The sequence below is a fragment of the Toxotes jaculatrix genome, chromosome 5 (assembly GCF_017976425.1).
Source record: "Toxotes jaculatrix isolate fToxJac2 chromosome 5, fToxJac2.pri, whole genome shotgun sequence".
NCBI lineage: Eukaryota > Metazoa > Chordata > Actinopteri > Toxotidae > Toxotes > Toxotes jaculatrix.
The window spans coordinates 10,102,410-10,125,575 of NC_054398.1; the positions used below are offsets into that span (position 1 = coordinate 10,102,410).

The 23,166-nt window shown below is 43.2% G+C and overlaps 1 protein-coding gene across 1 annotated transcript in view; it reads right to left on the reverse strand.

The window, feature by feature from the left end:
• LOC121182623 (serine/threonine-protein kinase BRSK2-like) overlaps positions 1-8,202 on the reverse strand; it is a 155,751-nt gene extending 147,549 nt beyond the window's left edge. The window contains 1 exon segment of the mRNA XM_041039229.1: positions 7,977-8,202. Within this exon segment, the coding sequence (XP_040895163.1) occupies positions 7,977-8,070 (94 nt within the window). The 5' untranslated portion in view covers positions 8,071-8,202.
• Between the last annotated feature and the right edge of the window lie 14,964 nt (positions 8,203-23,166).

The following is a 23,166-nucleotide window of genomic DNA, read 5'->3' on the forward strand; positions in this document are numbered from 1 at the left end:
CTAAACCGGCCCTCCTACCCCTCTCCATGAATAATGGACACCTTGATGTTCCAAGCTGAGATAAAATAAGTCAAGCTATCTAACATAGTACTAATTCTCTTTAGTCTGGCCAAGTGTCAGAAGTCTGTGCCACAGAGACAAGCAGCCAGCGCAGGTTGTTGATTTGTGACCAGTCATGCTCATCTAACCTAATCTCATTGAGGCCTGTCTGCTTCACTTCACATGCCAAGCCACATCTCAGGTGTTTCAGGCATGGACGACATTGTGCTTCATAGCCTAAAGAGCTGACAACAGAGCGAGTGGCAGTGAAAACTCTGAATGCATCACAATTACCCTGCCGCCTGAGACGGGGCTGCACAAAGTAAACGAGTGCACATTTTCATTCATGTACTTTTTCTTGGAAAACAGTCCGAGGAGAGTTGCCAGCAGGTCTGCTGAAGCAAAGGCGCTGTTTCATGTAATTTAAAAGTCATTCATTCGCTGTATTCCCACTGAAAACGCAATAATACTTCAAGTAAGTAAAACTTTGCAAGCAAACTGCTGTTTTCCTAATGGCAAGACATCACAAGTGAAATGGCCAATTTGGCTAAATACATACATTTAAGTGAATTATATACTTTGATACTAAACCGAAAAGGTCCAGCATTTCTTTTTTGTTTTTTTATATAATGACTTATATTTACTCCTGATTTACATTCTATTTTTTAAATACAAAAACTGCTTTAGTGTGTTTTTTCTATTTACATTTTATGCCTCTAGTTGTGAATATTTACTTTTCAGAAATTAAGGTTAACAAATACATCCATTAAGCTTGAAAACAGGAACATTCACAAAATGCACCATTTCACAGGAAGTATTAACTAATGTGACAAGGTCAGTAACAAAATTTATAATCATAATACTTTTGTTGGAACCTTCAAAATCATGGAAAATTGTGAATGTGACAGAATGAAAAAGAAAAATATCTGCTTTCTGTACTGTTTAAATTCATATTCTGTAAAGCAAAGTGAACAGCATAAGTGTCTTGCAGCAGTTAGAAAACTGTACTAAAGTCAAGGTCACTGGCCCACCCATCTATTTGTTAATGGATAAGGTACAGCAGGACAGACAGCAATGGGGGGATGAGCGCAGAGCTTCCCCCCCTGATCTGAGGACAGCCTGCCAAGGCTAGCTGAGCTGACAGCAACTAAAGCCGAGGCTCCCCACATGTGCTAATCTCCCAGATTTAAATGGGAACACAGCACACAGCGCAGAGCACAGAGCAGGGCAAGCCTGTCTGATCCATGACCGTATGTCTGAGCACACGCACAAGCACACGGGCTGCACAAGCATGCGCACGCATACACATGCAGCGTACATGTGAAAACACACAGTCATGCATTCATTCCCATACTCATTCCCCATACACAGCCACATCTAGAGCCAACGCAGATGAAGAGAAATAGGTCAGATAAAGACAAACTTGAACACATGGAAAAGCAACAGAGGATTTTTGCAGCCTGACTCTTGTGATGCTAACTTCGGATTGCAGCCACTTAAAGATCTAGAGAGCGAGAGGGGGAGAAAAACGAGAGCAACAGAGAGAGCGAGCAAGCAAGAGAATAAGTGAGAGGGGAGAGAGTGAGAGAGAGAGAGAGAGAGAGAGAGAGAGAGAGAGAGAGAGAGAGAGAGAGAGAGAGAGAGAGAGTGAGTATTCCCTTTCTTTCTTCATGAGGGCAGACTGGGAACCAGCAAGAAGCAGGGAAACCATGACAACCAGACAACCAACCTTGGCAACCAACCCAGCGTTCTCACAGTCAGAGCCAGACAGGCAGCTCAGTAAGGGTTAATCTGAGCTGGGTGAGAGAGGAAAGAGAGAGAGAGAGAAACAGGCTTTCTCTCTCTCTCTCACAGATGTGTGTGCAGACATTTCATATACTATATGTCTTAAATGCCCCTTGCTGACAAAGACCAAAAGACGTAACAGCTGACTTTGTGACCCGCTTAAATGACTGACTGCCAGCATCAAAAGCACACAAACACATGGGCTGGTACAGAAATGTCTAGAGGCAAAAACACCACACACAATTTTATTGAAGAAACAGTGTGAAGCCATATAGAAACATAACAATTTGATGCACCGGTGAAAAGAGAAATGATGTGTTTCTGCTTGCTGCAAAACTAGCACCATGAAATTCTAAATAGCATGAGACGATAACACATTACACGCAGCACAGCAGCCGAGCAGAGCTGGGGAAGTCGACGATAGAGAGAAAGAGATGGACTGACTGAGGGAATGAGACTGTGTTTGTATGAGTGTGTGTGTGTGTGTGTGTGTGTGTGTGTGTGTGTGTGTGTGTGTGTGTCTTTGTATAACTGAGAGAAAATGGACCATAGCACCATGTCACCCTAACCTGATTCTCCACGCTATATAACATGGCAGAGAAACAGTGACAGTGGATGCGCTGAGTTAGGATGAAGCCCAAATAGGATGTGATGGGGCCTGTCCAAAACAGCACACACGTAAATAGACACACTCATTCATGATTGCCCACAGAGACTATTCCAGCAATCCTTCACTTGTTCACTGACCTTCCATCTAAAGATTGAGCCCTTTTCTCCTCTGGAGGTCAGCAATAGAGAGATGAAAATCGGGGAGGAGGGGAGAATAATGAAGAGAATGATCAATACTTTGCCTTAATTAATAACCTCCACTGCAGTCAGAACATTCAAGACCACTTCATGCTGTCTCAGTTCAAGGTTTTTTTTTTCTTTTCTTCCTCCTCTGCTCCTCCTTCTTCTCCTTGACTTCATCCTTCTCTCTCCTCCCCCTCTGGTTCTCCACCTCTTTCCTCATCATTAATCTCTGAAAATCGTTGGCTACATACATTCCTCCCAATCGATGCAATTCCACCGAGGTCTTGTCTGATTTACCACATGGCTGAATCCCTGTATGAATCTTGACTGGCCAAAGGAAGAGGGACAGTGAGGGGGAGAGAGATGGAGCGAGGCCGGTGAGAGGAGAAGCGCACTAAATGACGGAGACCATCACCATTATATAACCTCAGCCAAAGTCACAGACAGCAAAAAGGCTATAGGCTGGTTCCATTTACTCAAGGCCTGGTTTCTACATGTGTGTGCCCTTAGCCATGGCTAGAAATGACCAGTGACGCAACTATACACATATACATAAACACAGGAAAGCATCCGTATTCACACAAGCTCGCAAACAGACAACATACTTATCAGCTGACACGCAGACACACTTTGTACACCAGCTTCCCACTATTTAGGATACATTTCAGGGCTGAGGGAGCAGGGCTTTGGCTTTAGCCAGACAGTCAAACAGCTGAGACCATGCATGCCTTGGCTTCCTGCTCCACAGCTCTGATCCAGCTTGCTAACACAGGGTGCTACCCAGCTGGGAGCAGCACAACACAGCCACTGGGTCAGCTCTGACCTGAATCTCTTAACAGGTCCATTTAAACACAAGTCTATCATTGCAGCCTTTCATTTATTTCAATCACTTGCCAATTTTAGGTCAAAGCCGGCAACTTGGGAGATGGACACCTGTGTTTGAGCTCAACGCGGGTTTCAAGATTATTTTAATGATACACAGGCTACAGGTCACCCAGAGTTTGAGCACCTGCTCCATTCACAAGCCGCACACATACACATATGAGCACAGACGCATTTAGTTTCTGTTGATTTGCCAAGTGGTTTTTCATTGACAGCATCGACAGAGCATTCCCTCTTCACTTGTCATCATCAGGAATATCATGTGCTGTGAAACAGTATGGATCTCTTCCACCAGACAGGAAATCTTTGGGAGTGCCCATTGATCTGTATCAACCATCCCCAGCTCACCACCTATCAATCACGGTCGAATTAACGGTTTTACATTACCGTGCAACGCAGCCTCCCAGAACGGTCTAGTTAATGTCTGCATGTGTGTGCATGTGTAAATAAATGAAAAAGAGAGACAAATGAGAGCTTTTCTTTCACTCTCCTATGCACGGAGGCAAACAAACACAACCTCACGCTGCAACAGAGAAACCCCCACTGACAGTTACAAACTGGCCAGGCCTTCGCTGACATGGGAAACACCAAGAACAGCTGGATTCTGGCTTAAATGCCTTGTAAGCCCAGGGAACCCAGAACAAGAACTCTGCAGCAAATAGACAGAAACAGAGGGAACTAAATAGAGAAAGAGAGCGCAAGACACAACATCACAGGCAGCTTTTTGTCAGATAAACAGTCAATATGAAAGCCCCTGAAGCACCGATGATTTCACCCTCTAAACGTCAATCAAAGAATCAAGGAGCCTACACATCAACTTCCAACTCTTAGCCTGTCAATATCCAACTCTCGCAAAATACAGGGACTTACACTGGATAAACAGGCAATGTTTTCCAGACAATAGGCCTCTATTCCACTAATCAGCAGCCTTTAGGAACAAAGTAAAGGGAAAGCACGGCAATGTTTTCCGACGCATTAGTAGAACAGAGTGGTGATTCAGCCCGTCCTAAGTCACTGCACTGGCAAAAACACAAATCCACAATCTACAGCTTTGTCAAACAAAGCTTCAAGATTCTGAAATACAAAGAGACAGAAGGCTGTTACTCCAAACCCTGCTGTGATGGAGACATTCAAAGGGAGTTATACATTTTTATGCTACTTCGGTTCCTGTAGCATCATGACATTGATTAGAGGCTTGTGAGGCTAATATAGAACATTATACAACCTAACAGGTAGCGCACAGGGTTAATTCAGTCTTTGACAGAAAAAGCAGAGGGATTGGCAATTTCGCAGCATGACAGTGTGAAAGGTTTGAGGAAAATGTTGAGACTCGGGTGCTGATACATTCACAAACATATGGAGGACCTACACGAATCCCTCTCATAGACACAACGCCCTGGCCAAGTTTTGCCACTCCAGCACAATAACTCTGTCTTTGGTTTGGAAAATGGCCTCCATGCTTCTGTGGCTTCAGCTGCAATCAGTGGCCAGCCATGCCGACACTCCATATCTATAGACTCCATCAGGCCCGAATGCACATCTGACAAAGAAGGGACTGCACACATAATCTACAGAAACTGGAGAGAAAGCAATAAAGCTGAAGGAGAACAAGTGGAGAGAGATAAGGGGTACGCCAAAGACTGACAGACAACACCGGTGTACACTGTACAAATACTTTATCAATCTGTTTTGACTAGAAAACAAACTGTAATAAGGTCCTACATCCTAGTGTGCATGTGTCATTGTTGTAGGAGAAATGCAGTCTGTCCCATGTGGCCTTTCCTGTGCAACTGAATTTGAACAGTAACATGAAGGTCCTACGTTGCTAAGCTAGAGTGGGCCTGCCCATTCTACCTTTGGGCCACGTGAGTGAGAGCCGAGGGGACTTTGGCTGTGTAGGGGATTAGATCAGGAAGCCAAACCAGAACCACTGCGGTGGCCGTGTGTGTGTGTCAGGACAAGGCCTAATCACTTAATGAACATGGAACAGCACCACTCCTCCTCAGCCAGATCAACTAGAGGCCTTCCGCTTTCTCCCCCTCTATTAATACCAGCCAACCACAGCCTGGGAAAGCTCAAGGGGTATTTAGCCCACTGGACAGTCCCAGCTACCGTTCACGATTGAGCCCTGCCCATTGGGTGCTCACAGTTCCAAGCCCAACCCCTTCCATGGAGCCTGGGAAAAAGATCTGACAGATTAACGAATGGTTAATGGGCGAATGGGATATTATGCACTGTCATTAATCTGAATAGGTTTGGCATGGGTCCGCTATACAGACGCCAGTAAGCAAATGATTTTTCTAACACAGAACATGCACGCAGTCATAATGCCCGGCCCTGGTACTGCAGCACATTTGAAACATGGAAATGTAATTGAAAAACCCAGGCCAAAAGCATTCAAAATGAATATGTGTTATTTAATTAGAATTTTATGTCTAGATGTAACACAGTTAAAACTCTGCAAATTAAAAGTAATAATAGCCAGAGATGTGAAGGCCGAGGACACAAGTTATGATCCTCGCTGATCCGTAGCTTACGTACAAACACTTCTACTATGATGGGTTTAACATCTGAGGCTAGCAAGAAAAATGCATCCAAATCTGCCTCACCACACGCATAAATACATCCTGAGCCATGGATGATCTCAGCGACACCATGTCATTAAACGTCTGCACCCAGCAGACCATTCTGCCTGCTCTATACCACCATAAACAGCCATTAGACACTCCTGAGAGCTATCTGAAAGAAAGCAGAGTCTGGCTGTGAGTGAGAGATGCTCTTGTAAACACACATGATTAAACACAAGATGCAGGAGAAAGGAAGTCTAGCTAACATGTTTTTACTACTACCTATGCTGTCAATCTGTTCTGAAAAACCAACTGGAACAAAGCCTCCAACATGAATTTCCATTGTCAGTTCATACTACAGTCATCACACTGCAGATTTGGGACCCTGAGCTTATGGATACAACATGTTTTGGAATTTAACTTTAATGAGGGATTTCTGGTGGGGAAACACACTGCGTGTATTTAAAATGTCCTGCACTGTCCCACACTCAAAGAGGGGCATCGGCTATGAAGACACACACACACATAAGATGATATTATGAGAGGGCAAAGAGACAAACTGTGTTAATGAACACTGGGGGCTGGCCAGGTGAATGAAGTGACCAGGAGAATATTTCAAGAAAGCATACTGTCTGAGAGAACACGCAAACATTTACACGCACACACGGCTGCTCAGCATGACCAGCTGGACCGTGTAGGGGAAGTAACGCCTATTGTAGCCGTTTTAGACAACAGATGGGAGGAAAATCTCTCGGCAGAGAGTAGAGGAAAGGAGAGGAAAAGTCTCGGACTCTCTCTCTCTCTCTTTAAGGGTGGTGAGCTTACAAAGCATGCTGCTGCATCTCTCCTGCCATCTCTGCCTACACAGGGCTGTGCCTGCCTCTATTTCACATGGCTCCACTGGCTGCATGTACTTGACCGCAGACAGTTCTCACTGTACAGTCACCAAGGCTGACAACAGCACTGAACTACTCCATAGTACTCACACACAAACAAGCCCAGCCAACATACGTGCATTACCTAAAATAGCATTAAATATTGTGGAATGAAGACACCTTTTTACCATCAACTGCACATGTGCTATTCAACTTTAACAAACTGCAATGTCACTGCTGTCTACGCTGAGATAAAGCATGTGCTCCTTATTCAGGGAGCCCAGTTAAATCCCACGGGGTATATGAATATAGATCAGCGTAGCTCTTATTTCCCAGCTCTGCGAGCAGCTCATGGTGTAATCTGTCAAGGTGGGACCTTCAACACTATACTGGAGGAAACCCACGTATTGCAGTCAGAGCCTATAGGAGAAACGCCTGCCTCCCTCCTTCCCTGCCTGCCTGCCTGCCTCCCTGCCTGCCTGCGGACTAAGAATAGATCAATGTATCAGGCAAATCGGGATTAACGGCGTTGTGCTCCAATCACAGGACGCACACAAACACACACAAACAGGGGAGTCAGGACACAAAAAGTTGATTTTCATAGCGCATCACACTGTCATCATTTTTTAGTGTCGGACTGTTTCCACGCTGCTCCGCTCCTAGATACACACACACACACACACACACACACACACACCAGTCCAACGCCAACGCACAGCCAACAAACCGATGTAAAGCAACATCACCTAAATCCCCCCACTCCTCCCCACTTCCCCTTCCCTCTCTTCGTCCCACTGTGTGAACATTGATAATGTCAGTTCACCGGCGACCAAAAAATAAATGAATAAAAAAAAAACAATCGCCCCCCCCCAGAAAAAAAATTCCCCACAAGGCTGGGCAGGTGTTTGTGACTAAAGCGGTTAGTTATCAGTCACCTGCAGACACCCAGCCGGCCAAATTTCAACTCGCTGCGGAGCGCTCCGAAAATAAATTGTGCAATTAAAGGGGATGCAGAGAGCAAGCTGTCCCAACTAACCTGTCTGTCCTTTCCCGAGCGTCTTCTCCAAACGGTAAGGTCCCACGTAATTGGCATGTTGGGCACCGCTGTTGTCTTTACCGGACGATGACATGTCGAATCTGTGTGAAAATTAAACACTTTAATAATAAAGCGCAGACAATCAAACACTCCTCGCTGGAGGTCCAAGCCGCTGCTGTCTTTTTTCTTTCTTTCTTTTTTTACTCCACAGCCTCTTCTCTGTCCTCTCGCTCTTTCCCTATCGCTTTCTGTCTCTTTTTCCCTACCTCACTCGCTGCCTGAGGAGGTGAGGTTCTCTCTTTCTCGCCTCTTTTCTCCTATCGCTGCAGACGAGCCGCAAGTGCCTTGAATATCATTGTCGGTGGAAGCTGTGCTGCCGCTGTGCGTCTGTGGGAGGTGCTGCCGAGCCGTAAAAAGGGGGTGATGGACAGCGGATACAGCCAATCAGAGAGCCGAGTAGCCCCTCTGCGCCCGCCCCGTTTCTTGTTGCTGGAGTGTCTTTGCTTTTTTCCGGAAGAGTTGCAGGTTGTCATTCTAAGAGTTTTGTCCCACATAAAATCAATGCACTTAGTTTAGGTGAGGAATGTGGAGTACACAATAACAAATTCTCCTAAATAAGTTGTATGCCTGGGTCTTCCTGAGGGAAAAAAACTAATGTTCTTCTTTGAATAATAATTTAGTGGCTTATGCGTTTTTTCCACAAAAAAAAAAGTTCCATTACCTCATCAATAATATTTAAAATCACATCCACTTCTTCTGTGCCTTTAGAAAATCCAGAATCCATGACCGTGCTAATATTGTTCACTTAAATTAAATTTAATTAATGGACACAAGATGTGTCCTACTTCACCAAGAGGTCCATTCTCAGTGTATGTGTGCTGGATGTCTTCAGTTTCACAAAACGTGAAAGTCATTTTTTAGTTGACAAGGAAATTTTGTTTTACTGTTGGATAAGTCTGTTTTGATATGTCTGGAGTGTAAGTATGTGAATGGACTCTGTCGCCACCAGATTCACAAAAAGTCCAGAAAAAACAATACTCCTGTGCTGGAATGGTGTTTAATTTGAGTTAGTCTATGGTCATTTAGACACAAATTTACTTATAAGTATACACCATGTGAGCAGTATATCAAAATAATTACGAAAAGCCCCTCAATTTTAGATTTTGACAAAAGGCCTTACCAAAATTGCAATTAATCATATTACCAAAAACCAACTGACGTGCAGCGAACCCAGAGATACTGACATCCCATAGGGTCTGTAGTGCCGGGGCAGTTGCTCCACCACTTTGCCCAGTTGCTAATCCAGCCTTGGGGACAATACAGACTGAACTAAACAGAGCTGCTGAAGCTAAACCTCCATTTCACCAAACACCATCTCTCACCAGAAAGTGTTACAGCATTCATAAATATTTATACTGACTTTATTTACTGAGGTGCTATTATTGCAGACAAGAACCACAGTGTAGGAGTTTCTTGTCTCTGCCCTCTCTTCTTTCTTTTTCTCTTTGTCCTTTCTCCGTGCTCTGCTTTCTTACCCCTCTCTGAGAAACACACAATCACTGTGCGGTGTGTGTGTGTGTGCAGAAGGGGGAGTGTGTTGGCCCTCTGATTCATTTCACACCCCACTGGTCTGAGACCTGTGACTGTGGCTCTGGCCTCTGTCTGTTCCTCACACCCTGAGAGAGTACAGGTGTCAGGGGACACATGCAGGAGAAACACACACAGATATTCATGCACACTTACAAACACACTTTGCGACCTCTAAATATTCTTTCGTTGAATACAAGGTTTGGGGAGTGGGGGGTGCTGCTGAAATATTAAGCAGAAAGCATTGCATCACACTGTGGGCTGCTCCAAAACTGAATACATTCCAGGAAGATTCCCAAGCTTTTATCTTTATGTTCCTAATAATACAGATTCAAGTGAATTATCCTCATTGCATTTCAATAAATTATTTGATCAGAAATTAAATTGTGTTAATGCATCATCTAATTTCCATTCATCTTCCCTCGGCACGTAAGACAAAACATAATATTGCTTCAACATTACACTGCTGTGTGTCGTAAACTTAAACAGGCAGTTACAAGCCAAGTGAGGATGTAAAATTCTATTCAAGGCATAAATCCTGTAGGTAGGACAGAAATATTCACACCCAGCAACTCATACTCAACATACAAGCAAAGTAAGAGAGGAAATGCATTGCTATCCTTCACACGAACATTTCCTGCCTCCTCACTTTTCATTCATGAAGCTAAGTTTACAAACTGCACATGCCCCAGTTTAGTGCCTTTGAGGTCTGTGTGTTGAGCATGTGTGCCGTTTCCCCTGATGCCCTTCATCACACTGGGAGCTGGGGTATGTGCGGGGAGGTGTGACCCAAAGTGTCACCCACGTGACTGCACGGTGCCAGGTGGACCGGGCATGTGATGTCAGCGCCAGGTGCCAGGTGGGCACCATCTCAATAATGCATCACACCAAGCTCTGGCACTGGCAGGCGCACCACTTTGAAGTGTTCCAGAAACATCTGTAGCTTGAGTTTTTAATCACCTTGCCTGTACCTCCCTGCTTCCCATCAATCCTTCTTCACAGCCTACCTCCCTCTCTCTCTCCCTCTTGCCTGTGAGAAAATTAATGAGAAGTCTTCTTAAGTTTGTGTTTGAGCTTGTGCATTTCACATGTGCATGTGAACATGTGTTTATGTGCATATTTATGTGTGTTAACCCACCAATGCTGCAGAACTCAATCAGCAGGACGAACACAATTCAAAACAGCTCCTTGTCTTCCGAATGTTTGTTCAGCAAGGCAAGAATTATCAAAGTGTTGTTCTAGATAACACAAATTTACCATTGGCCAAATAGCAATCAGCTGCAATTGCAGGCTCTAACACTCCACAGGATTTGCATACTAATAGTCTCTTTCCAAACAACTGATCAAACTAAACAATGCTGTAATGACTAAAAATCAATCATGTCATGGGATAGAGTGTACAGTGCCCAGACTTCTTTAATAGAAATTGTTAAGTTTATTTTTGATTAGATCTGTTTGCCAGAGAGAGAGAGAGAGAGAGAGAGAGAGAGAGGAGAGAGAGCGATGTGATGAAAGATGAGGTGTGCCAGAGAGGGAAAAAAACAGAAGGAGGGAGAGATGGAAGGAGAGGTTCACCAAAAAGTGGAACATATTTAATGTGTGGCAGGAGTCCAGTAACCTCTGGACATGAGAAGGAGCCCAGACTGCATAATATCTCTACCATGCTACCATGTAATAAATAGCTTCGTAGTAGAGTCCGACCAATTCATCAGGGGGCTGTAAACACACCGCCTTACACTAAATGTGCGCACATGCACAACCCCACGCTGACACATACACACAAACATACACGTACACACACAAATTCACACTCTTCTAGTATTACAGTGTTTTCCACCCAGAACAACTGCTACACACACACAAACACAAGCATGTGAACTCACAGCCCTTCAGGGTTGTACAAACTGGTTATTGCCGGCAAGCTGCGTACTGGAAGCTGTTGGCTGTTACTGGTTTGGCCAGCGTGGTGCGCTTGATTAATTACCGTGTCATCCACATACAGAGGAGACTATTAGTGTTCATCTGCAAACATTTAAAAAGCTGGAGAGGAGAGGAATGAATGAAAGGGCAATGAAGGTGGATTTCGGCATGAGCAGACCTCTGCCTGACAAATGTGAGAGTTGTGTTGGCTTTTTGGCAACATGCAAAATAATGATAGAAAGGGGGCAGTAAAAAATGAAAAGAAAGGAGACAGGAGATTAGGGAGAAAAGAGAGAAAGTGAAAGAATCTGCTCATGTTTTGTTCAGGTGATGCTGTTTCTCAAGATATAGATAGCCTACACTCCCATAGTGGACACAAAAGACTGGGGGTCAAAAGGGGTGCACCCAAGGGAAACAATAGGACAGGTTACTCTCACATAGATCTCTGCTGAGCAGGTAACAGACACTGAGTCTCTCATTTCCATCCATCACGTGCAGGTTTGTGTGCATGCAAGTGTGAGTGAATGCAAGTATTTGTCTGCTGAGCTATTCTCAAAGAAATAAAAGGTGCATAAACATGAACTGAGCAGGTAATCAAATCCATATTCTTAACAAAGATGTAGCTTTGAGGGTAACACAAGAAGGTTCGTGAAGTGCACAGAGCTGGAATGTGTCTTGTAGTCACATGTACATGGAGATAAAGTCTCAACAAGGACGCTTGTGCACGTCTCTGAGTCTGCATGAGGACTTTGGAGCATGGAACACTTGAGCCCTTGCCACTTCTGTATGTAAATTAGTGGGATCTTACACATATGTGCGCAAAACACACTCACACGCACATACATGTGTTCCACCATCCAGCATGTTCATGAGCCATGATCAGTGGTCGGCTGGTGTTCATTTCAGAAACGTCACTCCAGTATACTGGTTGCACACTGACATGCCCATGAGTGAGGCTGTGAAGGGAATTCTCACCAGAGGGAATAAGCCTCTCTCCCTCTCTCTCTGTCAGGTACACACACACACAGATACACAGCTGCAGCTCCACTGCCCCCTGCTGGTTGCAAAAATCCACATTCTTTCACTCCCAAAACCCCCCAACATCCCCCCACAGGGACCTCCATGGAGCTCCAATAATAAAATATGGAAACACTGATTGTTCCCCAGCATTTATGACAATACACACTTTTACCCAACAATATCGGAAGAACAATTGATACGCTGTCTTGAATTTTCTCATGTCTCACACTGTTTCACGCGTCTCACCTCTCTCTACTGACATCATGAAATCACAACCACAGTCATCTGACCCAGTTTGCTTCCATTTCTTCTCTCTGCTGCTGCAGCCTTCAAGCCCCGAACAGCTCTGTTAACAGTGAAATATGCTGCAGAATAAAGGTGGATTTCGCAGTCCTGTTGTGAGTCTTAAGACAGAAAATTGGATCCCCGCACCGCACAGCAATGAACCACTTCAACAAGCCCTGAAAATGACTTTTAACGTTTCATTTAAGCACTTAACACAGAAAGAGGCGGACAGAGGAGCTGCGACTAATGTGGTTTAGCTTCGAAAGAATACAGCAAAAGAATATGTTATTTTTCATCCAAACACGCATGCACAGAGTTACCTGAACACTTATAAACAAATGCAAACTCACAGATGCACACACACAGCAAGCATTTCCTCTTTAATCATAGCTTTTTGCCTTTGCAAAGAACATAATTGCAGTGTAAGAAGCAAACTGTTAGTAATCATGTAGAGGGTTTGGCTGTGGCATTGGATAATTAGGTTGGCTGTGCGAGCCTCACTAATCACAGGGACATTTAATGGCAGCATGGGGTGAAGGACTAAAACAACTACATTTAGCTGTAATAAATTCACTGATCATTCATTCAGCGTGCACAGTCCCTGTTGTCTCTCTTTTTCATGATCAATTTTAGTTTAGAAAAACACAATACATACAGAGTACAAAAATATAACCGTGTCCTGCTCCTCACTGACGTGCAGGCAACTTTCATTAAAGCCAATATTCAATTATTTAACTAATTTTTTTTTTTTGGTCACATTGTTACTGTTTAAACACATTCTCTGTTCCTACTTTAGACCCTGTATATATACTGTAGGTTACTCACCAAACAAGAAAACAGCCATTTTTAAGGGCACTGACTATTTACACACTATTAAGAGCAGTTGCTTGTGGGGCTGACTGCATAGGTGACCTTTCCCTGTCGTACACTGGCTGAGTACCCTTGAAAATGACTCACACACATGCTAAAGCAAGCTTTCCTCTCTAGCCAATTTCAAATCTGCTCCTGGCAATGTCATTCGCTCCAGCCTTTAGAACCTCACTATGTGTGCTACTGTAGCTACATGATCTAATGGACTTACTTTGAAGAAAAGCATATGACACATCATGTATCATGCACATTGTAGTGCATGATTTTTTTTACCCTCTGGCCTTAAGCCAGACCACTAACCTTTTACCATCATATTAATCATATTAATCATCTCCTTTATATTCGTTATGTTCAAATCTTTGTGAGGAATATTTGGCAGCTCACACATGTTGAAGAAACAGAGCAGCACGCTGAAAAATGACACAAATTCTTTTCTATTTTTACACTCAAAAATAAATCTCCCATTTAATTGGTGAAGGAGTTACATCAGAAGATATGAAATGCCTCATTTGCAGATATCTAAAGAAATGTTCCTTGGGGACATTAAAACTGTCTTGTAATTGCTGAAAGGCAAAATATTCTCTAAAGAGAAAAAGGAGATGAAAGCTGATTGCGAACCTCTCTGTCCCGCAGTGAGAGCCTCCAGTGCTGTTCAGGGCTCATTCATATGAGCCATACCAGCCCTTCACGGAAATTCGCTTTGAGATGCTGTGTATAAAGGCAGCTTCATTACTGGCACTTGCTTCAAAAACAAAGAACAAATCAGTGGGGGGGGGGGCTGCAGGGATGCCACAATTTGACCCCTATGTGAATGAAATTTTCTTTTAAGTCTAGAAAGGTGCAATCAGAGGGCCTACAGGTTAATATTAGTGTGTTGCTCTGAAGGATTAAGTTGGCAAGCTTATAGTGGCCGTTTGAAGGTGTGGCTTCTGGGAAACAGAACTAGGGGCACAAACCTTAATCTCATTACCAGCTATAGCTGGAAACCTCACGTCTGGTGTTGAAACAAGTCACAAATATGTTTTATCAACATATTCCAAAATTCTCTACAGAAATTCGCCACTGAATCTCATAACACACATGCAGTAAAAAATACAACAACCCAGGCAATATTTAAAAATGAGAAAATGTGAATGATATGACCATACAGCACTAGACATACAATACATACCAGCTATTAATCATGTAGTAGCCTTTAACTTTTAGGGAGTCCATCCTGTAATTTTAGCTTTTTTTTATTCATTATTATTAGATATATAATTCTTTTGCAGTCAGTGCAAACTGCAAGAACATTCAGTACTGATGACAGTTTACTGTATAGTCTAAAAAGCCAAGAAGCATGTAATAATATAATGAGAATGCTCATTACCATAACCACCTCCAACCATTATCATCTTAATAACTGAATTATTCTAAGATTCTAAGAAGAGCCCAGGAGTACTACTGAATATATGAGCAAGTTCTCATATGAACATGAACATACATGTGGACATGTCTGAACATATGCATGCATGTGTCTTGTGTTTGTAGTGGCCTTGTATGATGTTGTTAACACCACCTCCGTGGCCAAGGTCACATCACCTTCTGATGTTACCAGATTAGCAGAGAGGAGATTGACCCCCCCCCCCCCCCCCCCCCCCCCAGATAAATACAGGTGGCTTCTGGATGTCTGCTTTTGTGCCACTGAACATAATGAGAATTTTGCATGTTTGGCTGCAGGACGCTACTTGAAAACCTTTGTGTGACAGAGAATATTTATTTTTTTGTCCATTTAATTCTTCACAAACTATGAGGAGTCCCTTTAACAGTCCACAAGGGACTAGGTTTAATTGAATCCAAACACAAATCACAACTAAATTGCTCAGATTAAATTACCTCTCCCTATACCTTTGCGATTGCCAATCCGTTACAATAACTGCATTCTAGTTGTCACAGGAGTAGTATGATAATAGCATAAAATTGCCTGCGCGGCATCTCGGAAACAAGGCTACTCTTTTTTGAAAGATCCCCAAGTACCTAACAATTCAAGAAACAATGTCACTGCTGCTACAGGTAATGAGCTAAACATGCAAGGCTTTTCATAATAACTATTTGTACAGTGACATTTAGGGAGGCTCTTGAGGTACAGCAGTTTGGAGTGGAGACTGCTCAGATGACACAAACAGCAATATAGCATCATCTTGTTTGAACAACAGCTTCAAAGTCATACTGTAGTAACTTGCAGTGGCTTTTGTCTTTGTCTCAGGGGGAGGCATGGAGGGGGGCTGAGGAAGGAGAATGGAGGTGGGGTGCAGAGAGAGAGATGGATGGAGAATTGGAAGGAGGCGACAGACGTGGGCGATGCAGGGGTGGCTCAGGTTGTCGGGAGCAAGCGACAGTGGCAGATGAATTACCAGCGACATCTCCATCCCTGCTGACGCCGGACTCTCTCTCTCTCTGTCTCACGCACACACACACACACATACACACATGCACGAACACATGCGTCTAAGTTGATTGAAGCCAGTGGTTCGGCCCCACACCAGGCACAGGAGGTAATGACTGTCACCCTTTTTCCCCATCAGCCCCCTGCCTTAATCAACACTCACAGACACACATGTACACACAGATACAGATACATATACACATACATATCTCCTCTCGTCTCTCCTACTCTCTGCTCCATTCTCCTGCTCTCTGAAATGTCAGGTTGGAAGGGGGCTGTGTGGAGTTCCTCCGGAGAGCAATAAAAGCTGATTGGAGTTAAAACAGTTGGTCAGGCCTCCCCGCCCCAGCATCTGTTGGATTACAGTCAGCCAACCTGTCATCTGTGAAATGAAGGCTAGTATGGGAAGAGAGGGGAAAGGCCACAGCAGGGGACAGACGGACAGAACGACAGATAGAGAGGGATGCGTGATACCGGGAGAAGAAGGGAGGAGCACAGAAATTGGTTTAGAAAAGGTTATTGTGTAAATTAATAGGACAGACTGTGAAAATAAGAGTCAATTTGTCCACGTTTAGCTGAAGAAAAAATGCAGAGAAAGACAAGGGGATCAGAGACGAAAACAGCGAAGGGTGAGGGGTCGAATGGCGGGAAGGACAGACACACCTGACCTTTAGATGAATCATTTCATTTCTCTGTCCTCACGTATCACTGCCTCCAAGCTTTTGGGGTGAGGAGCAATCCCTTTGACCCCCCCCCCCCCCCCACACACACACTCCCATCCCTCCTCCTTTTAGCCCTCCATCTCATCCCTCTCTTGGTCTCTCCCCGTCACCCACTGCTGAGCCCACCCATCGCCTCCACCTGCTTTGTCCCCCTGAGGGAATCATTTTCACTCTAACAACTTCAATTAACCTTACCCCCTTCATGCACGCAAACACGCACGCAGCCATGCAGACACACACACGCACACACACTGGGTAGACCATGCATGCACGTACAAATCTCCCCTCCCAATTCAGTCAGGTGTTAAGGTCACTGGACTGGGAGACAGAAGCTTCGCAGAGCTTCTGCGGTGACATGTGAAAGAATGTGAGGCTACCTGCTGCAGTCCACAATGCATGTGTGTACACTGTCCTTAAACAAATAACAGTGACACTGTCATAAATCCTCTGAAATAATTAGAGCTGGGACAGCCAAAGGAAATGTATTTAATTTCATGCTCCAAGAAATGGCAAATGTCTGTTTCATTTTGTGCTCCAGGATTAACTTTTGGAGGTCACTGGCTGAGACACCTCAAGGTTGGAGGACATGTACATGTTCAGCGAAAGTAAGGTGAAATGAGGACTCTAGTCACGCGCACACACACGCACACAGTGTCTCTGAGCCAGTTTTTCAGAATTAGACCACAGCCTTTTGATGCTGAAATTGCAAGAATTAATCAAAATCTGCTGCGCTGTGCTTGAAACTTGAAAGAACTAAATGAAATACGGAAAGTATAATTATTGGTCTACTTTGATTTGATGGGATTTGATAGGATAGGATCATTGTTTCTGAAGCCAGTTGAGGTGGGGGGGGGGGGGGGGGGGGGGGCTAATCTGATGGATCCGCACACACACTTTGGCAAGTTTGCTGGTATAAAGCAAATCTGGAATTGAAAGATTGGTGAGCTTCCCGGTGGCGCAGCAGTAAACAGCTCCCAGGGTTTTTGGGCTGCCATTAAAAAGAAGCTCCTGCTTGTGTGTCTCTATGCACATGCAAGCACGTGTGCACATGAATGCGTGTTTATGTGTGCAAAAAAACAGGGGGAAAGGGGGGTGGGAGGGTGCGTTAAATCCACACAGCTGTTCTTGAAATCAGACTTGGCTGGTGTGTGAATACCCGCAGGCAGGAAACGCTACCCCTCTACTTGTTTTCATCATCATTTAGCTGCTCCATAACAATGCCAGGCTGCTGTTTCGGCAGTAAAGTCCAAAAACTAACAAGTGCCAACATTGTAACTGAAGTGTTTTAATATGTTGTAATGATGGGATAATGATCTTCACTCACACAGAGAGTAATGATACATCATATTGATTCAAAACCTCAGTTTATTCAGCTGGCTTGCTGTGCTCATGCTTATATTTTTGACAATAACTTTGAGACAACACAGATGAGGATACAGCCTGTCTGTTCATAGCTTCGGTTAGCACCTGACAAGAACCAGGGGACCAGGTCTGATTTCACATCTGATTATAATAATATAACCTAGGAAGGGACTAAGACTGCAGGCAAACAAAAAATAAAGTATACTCAATTAAATCTACTTGTGTAACACACACGTAAATGTATGCACAGACACACAACCTTTAATCCTGTATTAAAACACAACCAATCACTCTACAACTGCCACATCCTTTCGCGCATCCAGCAGAGCTCTCCCTGGGCTTATCAGTGCATAATTGCTGTTGATTGGTGTATTATTGCTCTAGTTAATCTGCCTGTGGGTGGCTAATAAAGGAGCTCCATCAGGGATGTTATCAATTGTAGGCAGAAGGTGTGCATGGAGTGAAACTGGAAGCCAAGAAAAGGAAGGAGAAGCAGGGCTTGGAGCGCAGAAAGGAAGGGGGACAGATTTGAAGGAAAGGAAGGTGAGGAGGGGGGGAGTGACTGTGGGATGAAAGGAAAAGAGGAATAGCATTTTCTGATTCATGTTGAAAGACGGGGAAGGACAAATTAGCAAGGAAACACCAGAAAAAGGACAAGATTGTGGGTTTAAATGTTTGTGGTTGAGGATGTGTCTCTCTGAGGTAAAGTAAGGTAACATGAGTGAGCTGGATGTTGTTTTGACAGAGTTGTGAGAGTGATCTCGCTCCCCCGGAGAATCCTTTTATGATTGATGTGGCCTTGTTCCTCGGCCTCAGTTCTATTTCTAAACAGAGGCTGGAGGAGGAGGAGGCTGTGGGGAGGTGATTAGATTCCTCTCCATTACGCGGCAGGCTGAGACAGGTAGGATATCACCCACAGCAGACGCACCTCGGTCCCAATGCCCTGTGCAATAACAGCGTGTTGGCAACTGACCCTGTGGTGTGAGAGGGGGAGCTAACATGACAAACTAGTGTTTCTTTATTCCACTGGGGGCCAAGCAGTGATTGAATTGGCACACACTCCAGAGACCATTGAAAGAGGTGGTAGAAGATGGAGACAAAGGCGAGTAATTCAGTAGCAAGGACAAGCAGAAGTTGCTTAGAGTCTGGAAAAGTTTGGAGTACATCGCTGTAGGCAAACTGAGGACATTAAACAACAGGAGATGAATTATGATTTCACACACATCTAATGCAACTTCATCTGTCTCCAGCAGTGCTTTACGCTGTCATAGTCACACACAGAGGCACCTTAACACATATTACTGAAGTTTTCATTACTTTTCAAGTCACAGCCCATGTGATAGATGATGTTTAAGCTGAAGAGCTGGGACTGTCATTTGAGGAGAATTGGCCCGGGGTTCTGAGTGGATAATTTTGCTGCCTTTGATTCAGCACAGTGTTGTATATTGTTAAGAAAGGATAGCTTTGCAGTACTCTGCCTACCTCAAAACTGTGAAATATGTTTTAGCAAACCAATTTTCTTCTGCTTTAATCCACTAAGATTACTTGAGGGACTCCTGGGGGATCCAGTGCAGCAACCCCTACTGTGAACCATGGGTCAGTAGGTGGTCTGATTTTTTAAAGGTATATACTGTACATTTCATTGATCAATTCAGCATTAAAATTTAAATGTAATAAATAATCCATGTCCTTACAAAACCTTCCATTTGATTCAATCACATAATTATACATTAATAACTGAATCGATTTATTTCAGGCGTGCTGTGATCAAAGTTTTGGCTGAATGGAAAGATTTTGTGAGACAGATTCATCTTTGTGATTTTAGTATGAACTGAAGGATGAATGATCCACTCTACAGAAAGCTGACAACCATCTCTACCAAGTAATACTTAATGCTACTCAGCTAGAAACTAGTGTTCAAGTCCATGTGGCAATGTTAACAGTGAAGAAACGAGCCAAGAGGTTGTTCTACTGGCTTTATGACAGCACCTCCTGCTGGTGAGAGTTATGAAAAGCCAGAGACGAACTAAAATTGCATGGACTTCAGTTCGCTCAGTGAGACTCAGGCTCACTTTATTCTATGTTGCTCACAGCAAGCAGACCTGAATTTTCTTTTTGTCTGCTTTCTTATCCATGGATGGAATAGAATTTCATCAATTTATGCAGACTTTATTCTGCTCTGAGGTCTCCTGCAATAATCTCACTAATCAGACTGAAATCCTTTTGACAAAACACACACACACACACAAATGACGAACACAGTTCAGTCAGCATGCTCATGTCAAACAGATTATTTTGTCCTCGTCACACTTAAAAAGGATACACCAAGTTCAGCACAACATGGACTGAAGAGTGCCAACTTTCTGACCATATTAATGTTTGTTTGTTATTAACTATGCACTCACAGGGCCCACCAGTGGATGCTGTGGAGGAGATTATAAAACACTGCGTGACCAGCAGCAGCAACAAGTGAACTGCAGCAGTTAGGTCAGAGTTTAAGTAGCAGACATGGACTAAAATACTCATCAGAGACTATATAAACATGCCACCAGCAAAGGATGCAATGGTTATATTCTGTTAGTGAGTGGGATGTCACATGAGAGACACGTCTTAATGAATTAGGAGGAAAAGCCTTAGCTTTAAACTGCAACTCCACTCTTAAAATTAGCCAACTAAACCATTTGAAAGTATCTATTTATTTACTGTATTTGATGTATTTTTGATCATTCATTTGACCCTGCCCTGTCCGTATGCTCTGACAGGAACCCTCCAAGTTGAAGGGCCAACCTCATCTAATGTTTTGGGCAAACATTATAATGCAACTGCTGCAGATTTTCAAAACACTACACAGATTTATGTGAAAGGAAAGTACAAAGCACAGGTGTCCTCCTGTTATTTAATCACTTATAGGTAAGCTTGAAGGCTCATGAATAGTAACACTATAATATCATTAACAAGCATTTTTAGCCAGAAGGTTGGCAACACTACAGTGCGTAAGCAAATGACCATGAGTTTACATAATTATGTAAACAAACAAAGCATCAGTAATAATTCACTTTTCCCTACAATCATTCCCATTTTTTTTGTCTTCTTGGGAACATTTTCCAAATAAATATGAGGACTCTTGCAAATGTACACAGCACAGCAGTTAGTTAATTGAGAATTCTACTGTCCATGTTGTAGAATAATATTATACATACAAGTGAATTGTGTATATCAGACACAATAAGAAATAATCTTTTAGCTTCTCAAAACTGAGATATTGATACCAATAATTCTGCAGGAAGGGGGCTTATCGAGTACAGATATGCAAACCTCTGTGTCAGTAAATACCTGGCCTTCTGAAGTTTCTGTGAACAAGGCGCAAAAGACAGGACAACACACGTGATGGGTTTCCATGGCCATAGTATGACCTGCCTGCTTGCCTGAAAATGGACAAAACAAAGAGAATGCATTTATGAATATATTTATCTGAAAAACATACCTATAAGTGCACACCTATTTACAACCAACAATTCTGAAACAGAACAAGGGACAGAGATGTAAGTGGGAGTTTCATCTGTTATGGAAAACCTTTTTTTTTTTAAGTTCCCGCTTAAGAACTACTTTTGAAACTTAAGGTTATTTTCTTCACCACATCTAAACTGATCACACATGATGGGAGAGCTAATTTGCTTGGATTAGCTTCTTAAAGGATTTACAACCAAAAACATTACAGGTAAACACAAAGAATTTGTTTCACAAAGCAGAATAGAAAGCTATGTAGTTTTATACTTTTCACCAACTGCCAAAATGGCTACAGACAAAAGTTTAATGTTTAAAAATACCATAGATAAATTGATCCCTGTGACTTTGCTTTGTGTGTGTGTGTGAGAGAGAGTGTGTGTTTTGTCAGAGATAGGATATTATGAATCATGACTTAACATTTAGTACTTGATGCTGCTCAAATACAAAGAATTCAGCCTGTAGACATTTTTTTCCCCCCAAATGGTGGATAACTCAACAGGAAAATGTTATAAATCACATGACTTCACACATCTCTGAAAAGAGAACATCACACAACATCCAAGTGTGAATGGTAGCCTAAAGTATATCTGGAACTGGACTGTCTGGAGAGCACAGAGTTTTGGTCCTCATGTAGGACAATTGGTTGATACAGAACAATGAAATAAAGGAAATGTTATGTTGTAACTGCTATGCAACTTCTATTTCTTTTGTCAGGCGAATCAGCTCTGTCAGATTGAGAAAATTCCCCAGATAGGAAACACAAATGACTTGCCACACAGCTGAGGGTTGAGTAATAGCACAACTGTGTTGCGATAACTTAAATCAGACAGCAGGTGGCGCCAGAAGAAATGCTGTTCATCCAAATATATGTTCCCCTGGAGAGTCACCATTTCCTTTTAGTGTCCGCCACATTTAATTTCCCCTAAAACTAAAACCCACCCTGGTGTGTTGGTCTGACATGAACAACTGAAACAGGGCACGTACTATTTCAAAACTGCACATTGCTGTACTCGCATCGACGGTAAATATCGGATATTAGACATTAAGCACATTTTACACACAAGTTCAGGTTCAAATTGCATCTCCTACATGAGTCATATATAAGACTCACGTGTTAGGAGTTCCCCTCTGGATTGTTCAGCTACTATATAATGTTGGTTATAAACTGAGCCGTGATGAGAGCTAAATTTAACAACGTCTTCTTAAATTAAATTGTAAATAAATACATAATCTGGGGTGTTTACTTGGAGCTGAGATTACGGAAGAGACCGGCAAACAAGGATGTAAAAACAAACAAACCAAAAATCCGTCTGGGGCAGTAATCTTCTCCAAAACAAACCCTCAAACTACAGCACTGCTTAGAGACAGTCACAAATACAAGACGGGAATACCTTTAAATATTAAAAAGAAGTAGTAAGACACAGGATGTACAGCGACTCATCCTGCCGCATCCTGTCGTCGGACGTGACATGCTACACGCGCAGGCGGCCAC